We start from the raw sequence: 17,520 nt of genomic DNA, 5'->3' as shown, positions 1-17,520 counted from the left end.
CTACTGGCTTGGCCAACAAAGATGTTGAATGAACATCTCTCTTACTTTAGGTCTCTTTTCTTAGAAGTACTGATATTACCTCCCCCCAAAACCTTAAAGTCTATAAGACCCCTAAATCACCCATGAAAACTAAATAAACTAATATTTCTAAGTCTTATAACTGGTAAAATGCTTCTCAAACATTATACCCATTTAAGGAGGCACTAATTCAACAAAAATCTGTTGCAGACTATAAAAAAAAATGCAGACCAGTATGGTGCCAATCCAGTGGCCTGGTCTGCTTTCTCCATAGTGCTGAGCCCTTTGATTTTCAGAGAGACGGATAGGGTATATTATGAGGCCATTCTTCATTGGTACTATATTGAGGTTGACTGACAATAAACTTTTCAAAATCATTCAAAGTACTGCTATATTACCAACTTGAAAAGCAAAGGCCATTTAAGAAATTAAAATCTCCCTAAATGATGTTTAACTATGAAGACAAGTGTATCAGAACTTATACCTACTAATGGATGTTTTTCTTTAAGGATATACCTTGTTCCTCAAAAATATTGGAAGCTTCTCTTTTGGAACTGTCTCCCCAACTGGTTTCAAATGGCAGAACACAAATCTTATCACTTTCACTTTTTTTTCAATTAAATATACTTTATCACTGCATTTAGTAATTTTTATTACTAAAAACTTGTGCCAGTCTGAAAATCATACCTACCACAAAAGATGAAATTGTGCTACCACAGGATTTCAATAAAGACTCTTAAAATTACTATTTTGAAAAGAAATGCTCCAAGAAAGTCTTGAGTCCTGGGACAAAGTGGGAAAATGGAAAGGAAGAGCAATCCTTTAATTTTATCATTTCCAGTGGATTCCTTTAACAATTGCTCTCATTCATAAGAAGATACACCTCATATTATCTAATTATATATTAGTAAGCTAGAGCCAAGTTAAAATAACAAAAGATTTTTCAGAATTTATTCTACTATTTCCTTCCCTTCTTTCTTCTCCTAGAATGGGTTCTGTATGCACACATGCACACATACGCACTTACCATCTGGAGCATATTTTGAGGATATTCCTAAAATGACTGCAAGTGCAACAAAAAATGAAAAACTAGTAATAGCAAAGCAAATGAAAGTATTTTTGTGCCTCTTCTGCTTTCGGCTTTCTCTCTGGGCTTGTTGTTCCTCAGATGAGAAAGCAAAGGTGGCCCGGGCTTCCGGTCTGGTAGAGGTAAATTTGGCTGAAGCTTGGCTCTTTGGAGGAGGAGGGGGACGCAGTGGGACAACCTTCCCTGGAACATAGCCAGATGAGCGATGGCTGTTTCCATTCTGAGGTTGCAGGAAAGCAGGGGGGTGGCCCCTGGAATTAGTGGCATGCATGATATACTGTCACTGTGAAAAGAAAAGAAAATTAAGGCTCAGAAATGTGAGAATTGTAATGGCTTTTTTTTAGTATTGTGGTAAAATATACATAACATGAAGCTTACCATTTTAACCATTTTTAAATGTAAAATCAGTGGCATTAAGCACATTCACAATGTTGTACAACCATTACAACCATCCATTTCCACAACATTTGCATCATCCCAAACAGAAACTCTATAGCCATTAAGCAATAACATTCCCCCCTTCTCCCCAGTCCCTGGTAACCACTGTAATGACTTTTTGAAAATATCAAGTCAGCTTACATCCTGGTATAATAAACTATGTCAACAATCACCTTCACTAATCGTCTTCTAATGCCATGGCTCTTCCACCCTGCACATTATAATCACCCACTAACGTTAATGCCCAGTGCCACACTCCCAAAATTAAGTCAGGAGCCAAGCATCTGTATCTTTTAAATGCCTCCCAAGTGACGCTAATGAGCATCTAGGTTGAGAGCCACTGTTCTGTGGCAACTGTTCTCAATTGTGCATAAGAATCACCAGGGAATCTTGTTAAAAATGTAGATTCCCAGGCTCTCCACCCCAGTGATTCTGGCTCACTTGGTGGAAAGAGTGCCCTGGAGTTCACATTTTTAAAATGTACCTTGGTGACACTGAAGCAGGTGGTCACACCTTGAGTATCATTACTGTAAATTTCTTCAAATTGAAGTTGGAGTCCATGTGTCATATGAAGACCATAAGGTGGCCCTAACAAGTTCCAGTAGGCAAGCATGCATGTTTAGGTGTCTAATTTTTCCACAAAATTTATCTCCTTGTAAAGCAACTGAACTATTTTTAACCATGTTATCACTTAACAGACTGTGAATTCATTTAATAAGAAAGTCTATATTATTTCTTTAAATCCTCAAATTTTGTTTAAAAAATAGTAGCATTCAAAGATTATGGTTAAGATGATTTTTAAAAATAGCTAACATTCATAGAGCACTTACTGCCAGGCCCTGTTCTAAACACCTTACGTGTGTTAACTCATCTAATACATTTAATTTGTCGTATTCATCTAACACGACAAATCTATGAGTAGGTGCCATTATCCCCATTTTACATATGAGAAAACTGAGGACTAGAAAAGTTGATTCGCTAGTTTACAGAGAACCAGGACTTGAACCCAAGAATTTTGAATCTAGAGTTCAGGCTCTTAACAGTTACACTCATGTGTCTTCCAAAACAATTGAGAGGCAATAATTTCAAAGAGTCAGTTCTGCAAGGGTATAACTAGAACTGTGTAGAGTCTGAAAGGGCACCTTAATATTCTCAGAACTTCTTCATGCAGAAGTTTACCAGACTCTACATGATTCTTTCTTATCTAAGAGAAGCTGACATACACACCAAATGGCAGTCCTTTTTACTTTCTATATTCTTTATAGTAAGCATTTACCAGTTTTCAAATAAAAGAATAAGTTTTGAATGAAACCTTACTCTGTAACTTTGCCAAGTTAAAGAAAGAGAGGGAGGCTAGGAGGTAGGGAGAGAGAAAAAGAGAAAGAGTGGAAGGAGGGAAGGAAGGAAAGAAGGAAGGAAGGAAGGAAGGGAGGAAGGGAGGGAGGAAGGGAGGGAGGAAGGAAGGGAGGGAGGGAGGGAGGGAGGGAGGGAGGGAGGGAGGGAAAGAAGCGCTGTCATTTAATGTTCTTATTTCAGCAACTGTGGATAAATAAGAAACATGATGTTCATTACTTCCCTTCCTTAACAACTGCAGCATCTCAGAGTCACCTGACTTCATTCAATACTCTTATAATTAATCCCCCTCACCTTCTGCCAAAACAACAAAAAAGGATACTTCCAAACTACTCTAAACTACAGCAAATCCATTAAACACAAAATGTGGCCATTAAAGAAGCCACAAATAAGTGTTCCCAGGACCCAAATGACCTGGAAATTAATGGGGACAGAAAGGGAATCTAATCAGGAATTGATGCTGATTTTACATGGGGCAAAGAACATTCTCAGAGTGTGTCTGTCAAAAACACTTGCTTTGTGGGGTTTGATTTCTGAACAAAAGTAATTATTTAGATGAAGCTTAAGCTCTATGACAAAGGGAGAACAACATGATCGAAGGTGCTGTTAAAGAAACTGCTGTTATGTGTCAAGCAGCAGACCAAAATAATAGATACATCCTGCTGGAACAAATGAGAGAGTATGACAAAGACCCCTTTATAATCATCTATTAAGAAGAAAGGACTAAACTAGATACTCTTGAGTGCCAGGCTCACCAGGGTGAGAGGGGAATCAGACTATAATCTCCTCTGAAAGGGAGTGGAAATCTTTTGTTTGAAGCTGAAATCACTTGATACTTGATTGTTTCAGGGTGAGAAAGGTTGTTATTACTTAACAGCCTGGAGGCCCCTTTTGTGGGAGATAATGTCTCCAGATGTACCCAAAACAACAGGAAAAAAGGCAGTGAGAGCCTAAATGAAGTCACCATCCCACTGGGAAAAATATTTGTCTTCACATTCACAACATGGTATCCTAACATGAAAATTCAGATGGTGTCTGCCACAAACTAACAGGATCAATAAATCAAAAATAATCATGGTATGTTTTCCCCAGGACCCTTCTGCAAAACTGTACATATATTTTTCTATATATTATGAGTCCATTAGCTCTATTTTACTGAAAAACATGTAAATACATAAGCAACAAATACAATCATTATTTTCCTAAGTAACACATTATTGAAACTATGTTAGAATAAATTTACAAGAAAATAATAATATGCAATTTTCCTCGCAATTTATTACAATTTTTTAATAAGACACAAATACATTGCTTTAGGATTTCACTTTACATTTATGAGCTTGCTTTAGTAGTATTATAAATCAATTACTTTAAAATATATTGATTGCTAGCTAGATTTCAATTATTCATGGGGAAAAATTGTCATTTCACTCATTCAATAAGCAATTGCGAGCTCTTACTGTCATTAGAGAATTGTGGTAGGGACTATGGGGGATAAAGATAAAAGATATACAGCATCCCCAAGAAATGCAATTCCTAAATTCAATTTTATGATTTATTTATTTTTAATTATTCCAAGTATTTATTTTAACAGTATTTATGTCAATGAAATAGTATAAAAAGTTAAACAGTATTACACATAGAGTCCTAAATTCAATTTTAAATCACTTGCTTGAAAGAAGAGTGAAATTGACCAAGGAAATATCATGAAATACTGTGATAGGTTCCCAGGCTGCTCAGTCCATAAGGTTGTTATTACTGGTAGCATTAGTTTGAACATTAGTTTATGTTCCCAAGAACAACGGAGAAACCTAATAGAGGAAAGAGGATGAAGAGTTTCCCCTGGCTTTCAAGCTTTATTCAACGCTAGCATTAGGTGTCATTTTAAAATTTTTACTACAGATGGAAGTTTTTACTTAATATACTGTTAATTTGTTTATATCACCTGTCATTTTTAAAAGGGCTGTATTTCTAGTGGAAAGCACATAGTATACAGAAGGAACACACCAGTATTTTAAGATATATTTTAAGAGTTATTTTGGACTGTGCTAAACCCCTAAACACAGACAAACAATCCAAAATGAGGAATAACCCAAGTCATTGATATCAAATTTGGAAATACACTCTACAAAGCTTTTGGAGCATAATTTTTGGTATTTAGCTGTTCCTTAGAAGAATTATCTTGTGAGTATTTATTTCCTGGATGATTAAAAACCTAGTAGCCCAAAAGGCTTGGTAATAATTAATTTAAAAACAAAATCACGCAATTAAAAATTTGCACCAGGAATTTAGGCAAAATTTAAAGTAGATAATGAAAGAAATTACTAAAAGTACGAAAAAATCATATCAACTTAAAGATACACAAATGTTGAAAAAAGGGGTAGCATTCAAAATCTAGTACTTTTGTCAAATTCTCAGTTGCCCTCACAAAAAAAAATACCTTAAAAATTTGTGGTTATTTTAAATAAAATTCTTCTCTTGGATAAAAAGAGTGTATAAACTCAAACAGTAACTGTGGGAGGGGCTTACAGTTGGTAAGAGTATTCAATTAATTAATTTGATTATAAATTACAATAATCACAGAAAGTAATTTATTTTGAAATTTCAACAACATTAAAGGAGATCATAGTTGGGGTTTTTTGACCTATTAAAAAGGGGCATGATTTTAAGAAAACTGAGATAGTCTCCTATAAAGTTTTCAAATACTGTGCTATTTCATCCATGAAGGCTTCTCAGGATTCCACAATAAGTTCCCTGCCTGTTTTTCTGCCTTATGTTTCAGTTAATTTAAGTACGTGTCCATCTCCTGCAGTTGACCAAAAGCCTCTTGAGAGCAGGGACAACACCTTACTCTTCTTGGTATTCTCACAGGAACTTACACCCAGTAGGAACTCAGTAAGTGCTTACTGAACTTAGAACTTACTGTTTTCCTCTCTCTCTCTCCTCTCTCTCTCTCTCTCTCTCTCTCTCTCTCTCACACACACACACACACACACACACACACACACAGATTGGAATTTCCCATTTACTCCTTTTTCAACATCCTTGAGGCTCTGGGAAATTTGTCTAATTTCCATATTAGTTGCCCTAATTTGGGAAAAATTGAGAACATTTACTACTTCAAGCAAAAAAGTCAACGCACTAATTTTTACAAAATGCTAATATGCAATCTAGTGGGTGACTAAAAGGGTATTATTAACAACTGCAAATAGAAATTCTAAAGATAAAGAACAGCAAACCATCTAGACAAGTTCAACTTTTCACAATATTTGTAAGTTTTAACCACACATTATGAAATGCAGTAGGTACTTAGGAAAAAGGAAATGTTCCATTCCACTTTATATTGTTATGCTGACAGCAAATAAATGCTATGATCAAAGGAAAAGTCTTCCCAATACAGAGATAGCAGCAATTAATTCAAAACTCCTAAGAACTCTTTAAAAGGGCTGAGTTTTCATTTTCTTTCTACTGCTGAGCTACTAATACAGAAGGCCAATTGCCTACCACAAGTGCTTATCACTTACACAGTGGTTGAGGACACTTGCCCTATAGTGCAAAATCATCCAGCCCCTCCAACCCAACGTAGGGGTGTCCCACAGCCCACTGCTATGCCATGCATATTGGCCCCATCATACTGAACACCTAATGAAAATGCAATACTTTTGACTCATTTAAGTTCTTTTAAATCCTGCCTACACTTGGTATAAAAACTTATTTTTGAATGGAAAATTCAGGCTTGTAGGAACAGTCAAGAAACTGGCATGATCTCCTCACGTTTATCTTTCTTTGATGAAGGACATAATTCTTGAAACAGTATCCAACCTAAAGGTCAGTTCCACAAATTAGTCTACTTTCTGAGAGTTTCAGTACAACTGGCCAAAACCTGGCTAAGGAAACTTTTCCTTTTATTAAGATCTTAGTAGGTCTTTGTACCACACTGACTGGTATGCTCAGTCACAGCAAAAATAAAAGTAAATTATGTCAGGAAAGAGAGGTGTTCGCGAATTATCATGAAAACAAATGATAATTTTGTTTATAATTACTAGTAATCATGACCTAACAAAATTCTTAACCAGCTCCTAATGGCCTTGAACTTTCAATTAATGGTTCTAACTTCCAATCTCCTATTTTTAAGAGAAGGACAAGAGAGAATAACATCAAGGTGATTTTCAGGTTTGGGTTTTTTTTGTGTGTGGGGCGGGGGAGTAGGAGGTAGGATGTTTCATCTAGTTTTGTTTTAGATTCAGATTATGTCTGTAGTTGATAAACAATGAGCTCAACAACTCAATCATTCAAAACTATTCAGTAAGAAACAAACTTAGCAAAGTTGACTTTTAGGATCTTTAATTTCACAAACTGTCAAATATTTAAGTGTGATCAATATTCTCATATAAAGATTTTCAAATGCAAAGGATAAAACAGAGAGTTTCGGAGAGGGGGAATTCTCTTATACATAGTTTAGCAGAATATACTTTATTACATATTCTATTCCCAGACCAAACAAGATAAAACACATTTTTCTACAACAATGACTGCAAAGGAATTCAGCATAAATCCTAGGTCTATTCCTATAGCTATTTGAGAGAAAATAGACAGATGGTGGGGAAAAAAATAAGTTCACTTTCATTCAGAGATCTGCTTGGTTTTGTGTAACCAGACTCCCAAAGAAATGAATACTCTGAGACTTCTAAACAGGACAGTGCCTTCACACTGTCACATTCACACATTCTCCATTATTACCCAGCACTTGTCATAGCCCTTCTGTCTCTGTCCTTCAACTCTCCAAATCAGGATGAGTCACTAGCACCTGCAACTGTCTGGCACATTCCCAAGAAATAAGACACTTTGCAGAGTTAGTTTACCAGCATTGATTTCTGCTCATCTTACTAAGCTGATCACACCGAGGCCAATGCTCAGAAATAGAAGGGGAATGCACCAACCCTGAATCATAAACAGCTCCCTATGAAGTGAAAGGATAAGGTACTGAGACACTTTAATTCTAATCTTCTACCTTCTTTTCTCCACTTGGTCAATTTAGACACATATGATGAATGATATGCTCAAAAGTTAACCTACTATTATATATAAAGACCAATATGCACCTGACTTCCAGTTTGGTACCATATATTGTTCACATTATCTCCCCCCTCAAAAGGAAGTAACTCTCTCAATACACACTAACTCTATTAAACCACAATACTGAGAAACCACAAGGAATATTTCAAACATATAGTCCTAAAAAGACTAAATTTACTAAAAAGAAAATTTTTCCCACTAAGCATTTGAGTTGGAATAATTATTATTTAAAGTTAGAAAACATTTTTTTCCCTGCTTAGAAATTCACTTTTCATCTAATCTATACTCTCTTTGCTAGAAAACTATAGTCAGGAAACAGTAAATCCCTGGAAAACAAAAATTAACTACAAATACCAAGAGTTTGCTTTCGTGGAAAACAACGAAACAATATATGCTCATGGGTCTGTATTTAAGGATTTCAGATTAGCAAATTAGCTACAATTTCACTGAAGTGTATATATCCTTGGCAGATTCTATTGGAATCTCCTGTTAAAATACGGTCCCTCAAAACAGAGTCTTTATTTATATCTAATGCCCAAAGTAAACCCAGTGAACACTTTCCCACTTTAAAGTTAAGTAAGTGACCTTTAAGAAATAGTTTAATTCATTATTTTACCCCTCTCATTTATGCAAGGTATAGGAGGCAGATGTCTGATTTTTCTGCCACCAAATATACTCATTAATCCTGTCTTTTTTCATATCTGTTAGCCTGTCCGTGAAAAGCAATGCTTGACCCTAAAGCCAAGATGGCTGATAGAGCGAAAAGACTGGAGAACATTATCCTGGGAAACAAAAGAGAAACAAAAGGGGCAAAAATACAGATCTACAGACCAAGGCGGGTAGAAAGGGTGACAACTGAACAATATCTCACATTCCTCGCCCAATCAAAAACAAAATTTTTAAAAAACAGCAAAGTACGTAGGCCTCTGGGTAGAAGTAAAGAACTAAAGGATAAGCAAAACTAGAGGATGATTGTTCTTCAACTTGGAAAATTGGAGAGAGAAGGAGAGGGTCATTTTACCTACCAGTTCTCTGCTCTTCACGTCTGTTTCCTTTCTTCCGACTATTATTCCTCAGATTCCTTTTTCTCCTTAATTCTTTCTACTGAAAGCTGTTCTTTTTTCTCCCCTCCCTCTCAAGGGTCTTTAGACCATCCCCCTTCGCCCTTTTTCCCCACTGGCTGGGAGGACACAGCAGAGAGACTCCCAACCTGCTGACAGTGACGGATGGCTGTGCAGAGGCACACAATGGCGGACGCAGGCATGTCATCAGCCTTGCAGCCGGCCTTCGAAAGAAAGAACCAAAGCCTAAGTCTGACCTGAGGGAGGCTGATTTAATTAAGGTCATAGCAAAGGGCAGAGCTGCCTGTGGGCTGCATTCTCTGCCGAGTGCCAGGGACAACGCTTTAAGATGCTTCTCCAGAAGAAAAATTCAAGAAAGTCATGTTGGTAGAATGTTGAAAGGTGGGGAAAAAAGAAAAGACAACAGAGATGTGTTTGATAAATAAGTATAGGTGTACCAAAAGTTTATGATCCAGTGAAATACAGACATCAAAATGCAGTGACAGTAGGAAACATATACCAAGTATGTTTTGACATGCCTTTCAAACTAAGAAATATTCCAGATGAATAATGAGATGCCCAGACTGAAGTGATCCAGGCTACTCAATCCAACATCAAAGTAAAGTTTCTATTAATGGCAGGGGCAGGATCAGAATCCAAATGTATACATATTTTTTTAACCTACAACACATAGTCTATTTTTCATACAGTATATTTAAGAGAAAAGCCTTACCAAACAGGGAATGCGTTCAGGTTTGGGGATTGCTTATGAGACAAGGATTTTGCTAGATGATTGGGACCCAGTGGTGCAAAAAAATATACATGATCTCTACCTTCAAGAAGCACATAGCCTAGCGTTGGGGGGGGGGGGTGTCAGACGATGACACAGGTAAACAAGTAATTACAATATATGTTGAGGCAAAGACACTGGGCTGGGGTGCCTAAAGGGGTGATAGCCTGATTTTATTAAATCCCAAACTTACTTACCCAAGTGTATACCATCAGACTACTACTAATACCTTCCTTTGCATGTGTGAACTAAAATCTACCACTGAACTCTGCCCCTAAAATGACAACACGCTGTCCAACAACAACCAATATAGGGAGAAAACAACAAACTCATGATGTCTTTTGTAGGCTCCAGAAGGCTGGCTAGCAGGTGTCACCTGCAGATGAGTTCCTGAGTTCCCGGCCAAAATACAAAAAAAATCAGTCCCTGTCCTCCTAGTGCTCGTGAAACCTAGGCCTACCATAGGGACCATATTACACGCCTTCCACAGTCTCCTTGACATTTGTCAAATTCAGGGGTACCAGAGAGTCAAAAGGCAGGACCCCCAGTGAACGAGCAATTACTCAGCACCGGAGCAGAGGCTGGACTTTGCATGGCTGAACAGAGATAGAATACTGCCAGCAGGAGCAGGACAGGTAAACAGGGGCTGAGTAATGAGCTCAAGTGATGAGGACAAGCACAAACAGGGAGCAAGAAGAAATGTTTTAAGGCTAAAGCCAAGTTCAGATGACATGGTAACCAGGCAGCTGGGGAAGGTTATCCATGAACTGACCACATACTGTGAAGGGTGGCCATATGGTAAGGACAGGCACTTGGGCAAGCAGCAACTAATATCCATCAAAAGATGTCATTAATCATGCGGATAAGACGATTTATCTCTCATTTGGCCTTTTCACCTATACCTTCATACACAGCCCACTTGCTACCAAATTGCTAGCTTCTCAACATTACTAGCACTTCATTCTGTCTGAGTACATGGCATTGGATGGTTGGGGAATGGCTATCACCAAGCACCTATTGAACAATTAAAGCCATATCTTTTGCATTAATGAAGTATAATATTTTTTAAATCCTCATACAACGTTGACTTTATAGTGGTGGCACTGGTGGTATTAAAAACAATGGTATGTGTGGGGTTTTTTTTTTTAGCCACAATTTTTAAAAAATGACTCATTTTTCTCATTTCTTCTGTAACCGGAATCAGGCATTTGTCCTTGTGCTAAACTTAATCTTTCCAATCTTTTAAATGTTAATAATGAATTTTCCAACCTCATTGTGTGTTAAAAAACAAACAAACAAAAAACCTCACTCATTCTTCAGGGAAGTGAGTCACCACTAGCAGAGACCATTATGATAAGAGAAGGCTTGCAGTCTCCAAGCACAAGCCAGTAATTAGGCAAGAGCCCCCAAATCAATAATAATTTCACTCTTCGGAGAGACTTAGTAATCAGACACGACATCTAGTTTGTGGTGAATATGCATATGTTTTAAGATACTAACATCAAACTCAGAGTCAATGAGGACAATTCTTTTCTCAGTTGCTCAATATGGATTGTCTTAAACTGCAACCTTTTCAGACAAAAACAATGTTCCAGTTGCACCTCTATGCAATGTTAAAGTCATTTTTAAAATACATTGAAGCTAAGACCGCCACAAGCTCTCCTAGGCAAACTTTTCATAATATAAAATCTCATCGAACACTGCCAAAGTTTTACTTATTGTCCAAACTAAGATGAAGCCCTGATAAAGTAAATAAAGTGAAAGGTTTATCACTTGTCACCATGTAATGAAAATAAATATCTTGTTACAAGTCTGGTTAGTCTAATAATAACAATTTCAGAGCAGATTTGCCTACTAGATCAAAGGACTGATTTGCTGGGAGATAGCAATTCTGAGTTTTAAGTCATACACAGCTTTGAGTCTGTTTCACTTTTTGTAAAGAGACATTTTAATAAAGACCCTATGCCTCACACATCTTTGTATCATTCACAGCAACTTGCACAGTGCCTTGTACATCTTGGGAATGTAACAAAATATTTGCTGGGCATAGTTTCTAACAACCAGCATTAAAGGCTTCCCAAAGCAAGTACAGGAAAAACAAAAGAACATGCAAACCTATTTCTAATATGCTTTTATCATGTTTCACAACACAAATCTGAGTAATGTTTCTTACTCAGAAGAACTTGCTTCTTTTAAAAAATGTGCACTTCGACAATATTTTAAATTGGTAGACTATTTATAGAAAATGCAAGTAAAGTTAACGCTACTTTTACACTTAGTTCCTTATCTGACAAATTTATTACAAGTAGCTTCACCCCACTCTGTGCACCATATCATATCTAGATTCTCCCAAACAAAACAGAAGATATAGTGTCTACCTAAAACTTGGGCGCAGTGGGTTTCTAAGCCCGAATGCAAATTATTTCACTATTAAAACATTAAAATAACTAAATTGCTAACAAAACCAAAGAGTAACAAATTAGAGTATACTGGAGAAAAAAAAAATGCTGGCTGGAAATAGGGACAAAGGGGTTCTTGTCCCTGCTCAGCCATTACTTTACTACATGACCTTACCTAATTAGTTAGCCTCTCTGGGTCTCAACTTCCTCATTTTAATATTATTTTTGAGGCCCATTCAAACTGCATGCTAAGATTCAGCATGTGTAACTGTCCTGCGAACTGATTTATAGTCATACCACCCTTCCCCCAAAAAGTCACATTTAACATGGCACTTTTAAATATCTGAGTATGGATTTCTATCAAAGGCAATTTATTAAAATGTCAGATGAGCTTAAGTCCATTTCAAGTGGAGAATTAAGGCAAGTATATTAAAGCAAGTACTGCTTACAGATTCAAGTTTCACCTAGACAGCAGCTGTTGCTATTGAGAGCACAGCCTTTCTTTAATAGTGTAGTTGAAAATTACACCTCTATACAAATGGAGAAAACTATTAAGGGTGATTTTCATGGTCTCAAAAATGTAGATGTATAGTTTTTCTTGTCTTTTCTTTTTCCTTTTCTATATTCATTTTGTTAGGATCAAGACAAACAGAAGGACTAGCCTGACTTGGGAGGGAGGGAGGAGAGTGCGGAAGTTACAGTACAGACCCAGACAAGCCCCTCTCAATTGATGTACTGTACTAGACAGCCCATCCTTCTAATTAGTGTTCACAACCCAAACGCGATGAAAAGATTTCCTATGGCTGAGATGAAGATGCCTGAACAAGTGAGACTCACCATATGACAACAGCTGAAGACCTGCACTCAAGATGGGATTCAGCACACTCAGAAAAGGGCCAATAAAATAGAAATCTGTGACTGAGACCAATTAGACTAAGTTATAAACTGTATCTATTTACAGCTTTTAAAAAGAACATATTTTGAAAGTACCAAACAGCATTAGCTTGTATGGTACTTTATCATATACACAGCAAATTAAATCAAAGTTAATCCTCAAAGAATTCCATAAAGTTATTTTACAGATGAAGAAACAATATGTGAAGAATTTGGGGATCTGCCCAATAAGCAAATGGTTAACAATTGTCAGAGCTCTGTTTTAAACTCAATTCTGACTTCAAGTCCTCCAATCTTTACATTTCAAAATGGTACCTCTAACACCAGTTTTCAGCCCCTACTATTATGTCTGATTTAGTAAATTTTATTTTTCACTAAATTGCTTCCCCCTCCCATTCCCAATCTGATCCTCCTCTGGGTTCTTAAAGCATTCTATGCATAATTCTCCAAACACTTACTGGGCTTTCTAATTGTTCATTTCCTTTTGTACCTGAATAGACTCATTTCTTCAACAGCAGAGATTGTTTTATCTTTCTTTATAGATGGAAGCCACTGGGTTATCTTTGCTCCTTGTTTTTTGTGGGGTTTTTTTTTTGGCCTTGAGGCATGTGGGACCTTCGTTCCCTGACCAGGGATTGAACCCGCGCCCCCAGCATTGGCAGCAGGGAGTCTTAACCACTGGACCCCCAGGGAAGTCCCTATCTTTGCTCCTTGTGACCTCTCGAATTTCAACCACTTCATCCAACTCCCTCTCCCTACCAAAAAGAACACTCCACAAAGAGAATGGGCAATCAGATTGCTTCCAGAAAGCCTGACACACAATAGGTGATTAATAATTGTTAGCTGAAGGGATGGTGGGTGGGTGGATGATGCAATACTCATAAATATTTTACAGCACTTTACAAGGTACACATTTATATACAGCATCCCATGTGAGTCTAAAACTGTTAATTTGACAATGATAATTTAAATTTTCTCTGTCTGACATGTGGTTCATCATTCTCAATTTCAGAAACTTGTCCAGAGGCACATAGCAAGTAAGTAGTAACTTTTCAAATTCAGAAATGGCCCACAAGACTACCTTACTCTCTGCTTTGTTTCCTCTTCATTTCCAAGATAGCTGTTTGAGAACAGGCTTGATTATGTCTATTAGAACATGAATGAGGTGTTGCCCCATTCTGGTTTCCTGTTGTTAAAGTTTCCTGACTTTTGAAAATTTGAGGGGTTATAGGCCAAATCAAGAAAAGAGACTTTATGGGACTTCCCTGGTGGCGCAGTGGTTAAGAATCTGCCTGCCAATGCAGGGGACACGGGTTCGAGCCCTAGTCCAGGAAGATCCCACATGCCACAGAGCAACTAAGCCCGTGCGCCACAACTACTGAGCCTGTGCTCTAGAGCCCACGAGCCACAACTACTGAGCCCACGTGCTACAACTACTGAAGCCTGAGCGCCTACAGCCCATGCTCCGCAGCAAGAGAAGCCACCGCAATGAGAAGCCCGCGCACCATAACGAAGAATAGGCCCCACTCGCCTAGACCCCGCTCGCCGCAACTAGAGAAAGCTCGCGTGCAGCAACCAAGACCCAATGCAGCCAAAATTAATAAATAAACAAACAAACAAAACCCCAATAATCCTTAAAAAAAAAAAAGAGACTTTTACTCAATTAGCTGTGACAAAGGAAATCTAAACAAGTACCATGTAAGAATTTACTGATTCAATTTTCCTGTCCACACACACACACACAGTGCCCAGTCCTCACCTTGCTTTCTCATTCACAGACTGTTAAAGGGAAACAGGTGATGACTCAGAATTCACTTCTAACCTTACTTTTCTGGGCCTGTAAACACATTCAGATAAGACAGCATCAGGTGGACTGAACTGAAAACCACAAGACAAGACTTCCAGTTACACACACACACACACACACACACACACACACAGATCCTGTAGTGCAGGTACACAGAAAATTGAGAAGTGGTTTTAATGTAAAGGATAAAGCACCAAAATGTGCTACCCAATGTTTACTAAGCAGAGGAAGTGCACTATCTTCTGCTTTGCCCAGAAATGCAAACTCAAAAGAACCCTTTGCATAGCTAATCAAAGACACAACCAAAGTATGATGCCCAGACCAATTTTGAAAATAGCAAGTTTCCTTCAAGGGTCAAACAAACATTAATAGCTCCTTTCTAGATAACCAAAGAACCATAAGGCTAAATATTTTAAATGTATTTGTTTTTATTTTTTTAACATCTTTATTGGAGTATAATTGCTTTACAATGTTGTGTTAGTTTCTGCTGTATAACAAAGTGAATCAGCTATATGTATACATATATCCCCATATCCCCTCCCTCTTGTGTCTCCCTCCCAACCTCCCTATCCCACCCCTCTAGGTGGTCACAAAGCATCGAGCTGATCTCCCAGTGCGAGGCAACGGCTTCCCACTAGCTATCTATTTTACATTTGGTAGTGTATATATGTCAATTCTACTCTCTCACTTCGTCCCAGCTTACCCTTCCCCCTGCCGGTGTCCTCAAGTGCATTCTCTACCTCTGCGTCTTTATTCCTGTCCTGCCCCTAGGTTCATCAGAACCTAAATGTATTTGTTTTTAAAACAGAGACATTTCCAACAGGTAAGCCTGGCTGCTTTGAGGACTCAGTCCTCACTCAGCTCAGATGAAACCTCTCTCCATCCCCCTTCCTCTAAATTCTTCTCACTTTGTACTGGGAAGAGCTCACGAAGATAGTATCTGCACACCCTCAACACGTGCAATTATGCAACATCGCATCACAGTCACACTGAAACAAGGGGAGTGAACACAAGCCAGTGAGTGGCTCCTGTGCGGAATGAAAGTTCTTAAAATTATTAAGCACTCTATCCTTAACCCTTACCGCTGATGAAAGGAGACATATATCAAAGTCTGTTTTCCTAACCTAATGCGGAGAATTTAAGTGAGCGGCTTCCGCTCCACGGGAAATCTGGGGACACAAATCAACCCTCAGCAGAGAGCATCCAGGGACGTCAGAACCTTGGTTTTATTACAGGGGGTGTAGCAACCAGCATTAACCGCAGCACTTAGGGGTCCTCACAGGGCTGGACCCCCTTCCTTTGCCAAGACCTCCCAACTTTGCAGAGGAAAGCTGGAAGTGGGGGCCAGTGCTAAGCCTTTCCCCGGCTTTAAAGAAAGCTGCAAGAGATCTTAAAAGAGTCGCCTTACCTTAACTAAAAGAAACTGGGGTGGGAGACGGGGAGGGGGGGGCCACCAACCCAGGGTAATAAAGAGACAAAGATCACCCCAAACGCGTACGCGCGCGCTCACTGAACCCGAAACTCTGCAATGCACATTCCACCAACCTTTCACTGTAGTCGGCTTCCTGTGGGGTTTATTCCCCCAAGCCAGCCCTCTCCAGAAAGTTTAAGACTGTTCACATCGACTTTCAAAGGTCCATTGTTTGCTTCCCCGTAGAAGCAATGAAAAGAGCGAGGGAGAGAAAGAAATCAAGATGTGGTTCCCAAAGACCCTTTCTTATGGACAGTACTTACTCAGGGGAGTCCTGTTACTCCTAATCCAAAGAGGAGAAAGGCGGCGCGCGGGGGGAGGGCGGGAGGGTGCTGTGGGAGGCGGGAGGATTCTGCCGTTTCAATAGAAATGCCCCAATGCCTGACTGCCGGGAGCCGGGAAGGAGCGGAGGACCATGGTCCGCGTCCTGGCAGTGGCCCCCAGCGGGCAGCAAGGGAGGCAGGGCGGAGGGGGGGGGGGTGCTGGTGACCCCGTTGCTTCTTACCTTCCCCTCCCCCGCTTAGCGTCGGCTACTTCAGGTGCCTACACAGCAGTCCAAAGAGACAGAGCCGAGCTCCTGGCGTCCCCGGGTCTGGATCGTCCCTCCATGGCCAGGGAGCCCCTCCAGCCCCGGCCCGCCGCCGCTGCCGCTTTTACGCAACTGGCAGCCGCAGCCTCTGCCTGGAGGTGAAACACTCTCCTCCCGGGAATGACGCGCACTTCCCTCCCGCCTCCGCCTCCTCCTCCTCCAGTCCCGAGCCTCAGGGGCAAGGGCCTCGGCTCGCTCTCTCCAGAGCAGCTGCTCCGCCGTCTCCGTTCCTTCCCCTCCGGGAGGAAGAGGAGGAGAATCGTGGCCCAGGCGGCTCGGGCCGAAGCGTCCGCGCGACAATGAAGAGGGGGCGGCCGCGCAGGGCAGAGCGGGGTTCCGGGAGTCCCGCCTGTCCCTGGTCGGCGGGCGCCGCGGCTCGCTTGGGTCGCGCTCAGCCTCCGCCACCCAGACAAGCAACCCGGCTCTGCGGGGCCCAGGGCTGCTGATTGGGCGCTCGGGCAGCGAGACGAAGAAGGCGGGGGGAGAGGAGGAGCCTGCGGCCGGAGGAGGCGGTGACCGCCCAGGGCTCCTCCCGCT

At 39.8% G+C, this 17,520-nt stretch overlaps 1 protein-coding gene across 3 annotated transcripts in view; it reads right to left on the bottom strand.

Annotated features, from left to right (window-relative positions):
• The window catches only part of CEMIP2 (cell migration inducing hyaluronidase 2), a 77,556-nt gene extending 60,327 nt beyond the window's left edge, over positions 1–17,229 (bottom strand). Inside the window, exons 1-2 of one of the 3 annotated variants that reach the window (XM_061200345.1) lie at positions 16,900–17,229; positions 1,046–1,388 (exon numbers count right to left, since the gene is read on the bottom strand). In XM_061200345.1, coding sequence (XP_061056328.1) covers positions 1,046–1,376 — 331 coding nt within the window. In that variant the 5' untranslated portion in view covers positions 1,377–1,388; positions 16,900–17,229. Of the gene's footprint in view, positions 1–1,045; positions 1,389–16,657; positions 16,831–16,899 lie in introns of those variants that run through there. The other 2 variants (XM_061200343.1, XM_061200344.1) reach the window with 2 other exon arrangements.
• Between the last annotated feature and the right edge of the window lie 291 nt (positions 17,230–17,520).

Source organism: Eubalaena glacialis, chromosome 9 (genome assembly GCF_028564815.1).
Source record: "Eubalaena glacialis isolate mEubGla1 chromosome 9, mEubGla1.1.hap2.+ XY, whole genome shotgun sequence".
Classification (NCBI taxonomy): Eukaryota; Metazoa; Chordata; class Mammalia; order Artiodactyla; family Balaenidae; genus Eubalaena; species Eubalaena glacialis.
This window is presented reverse-complemented; position numbering and strand designations above follow the sequence as displayed.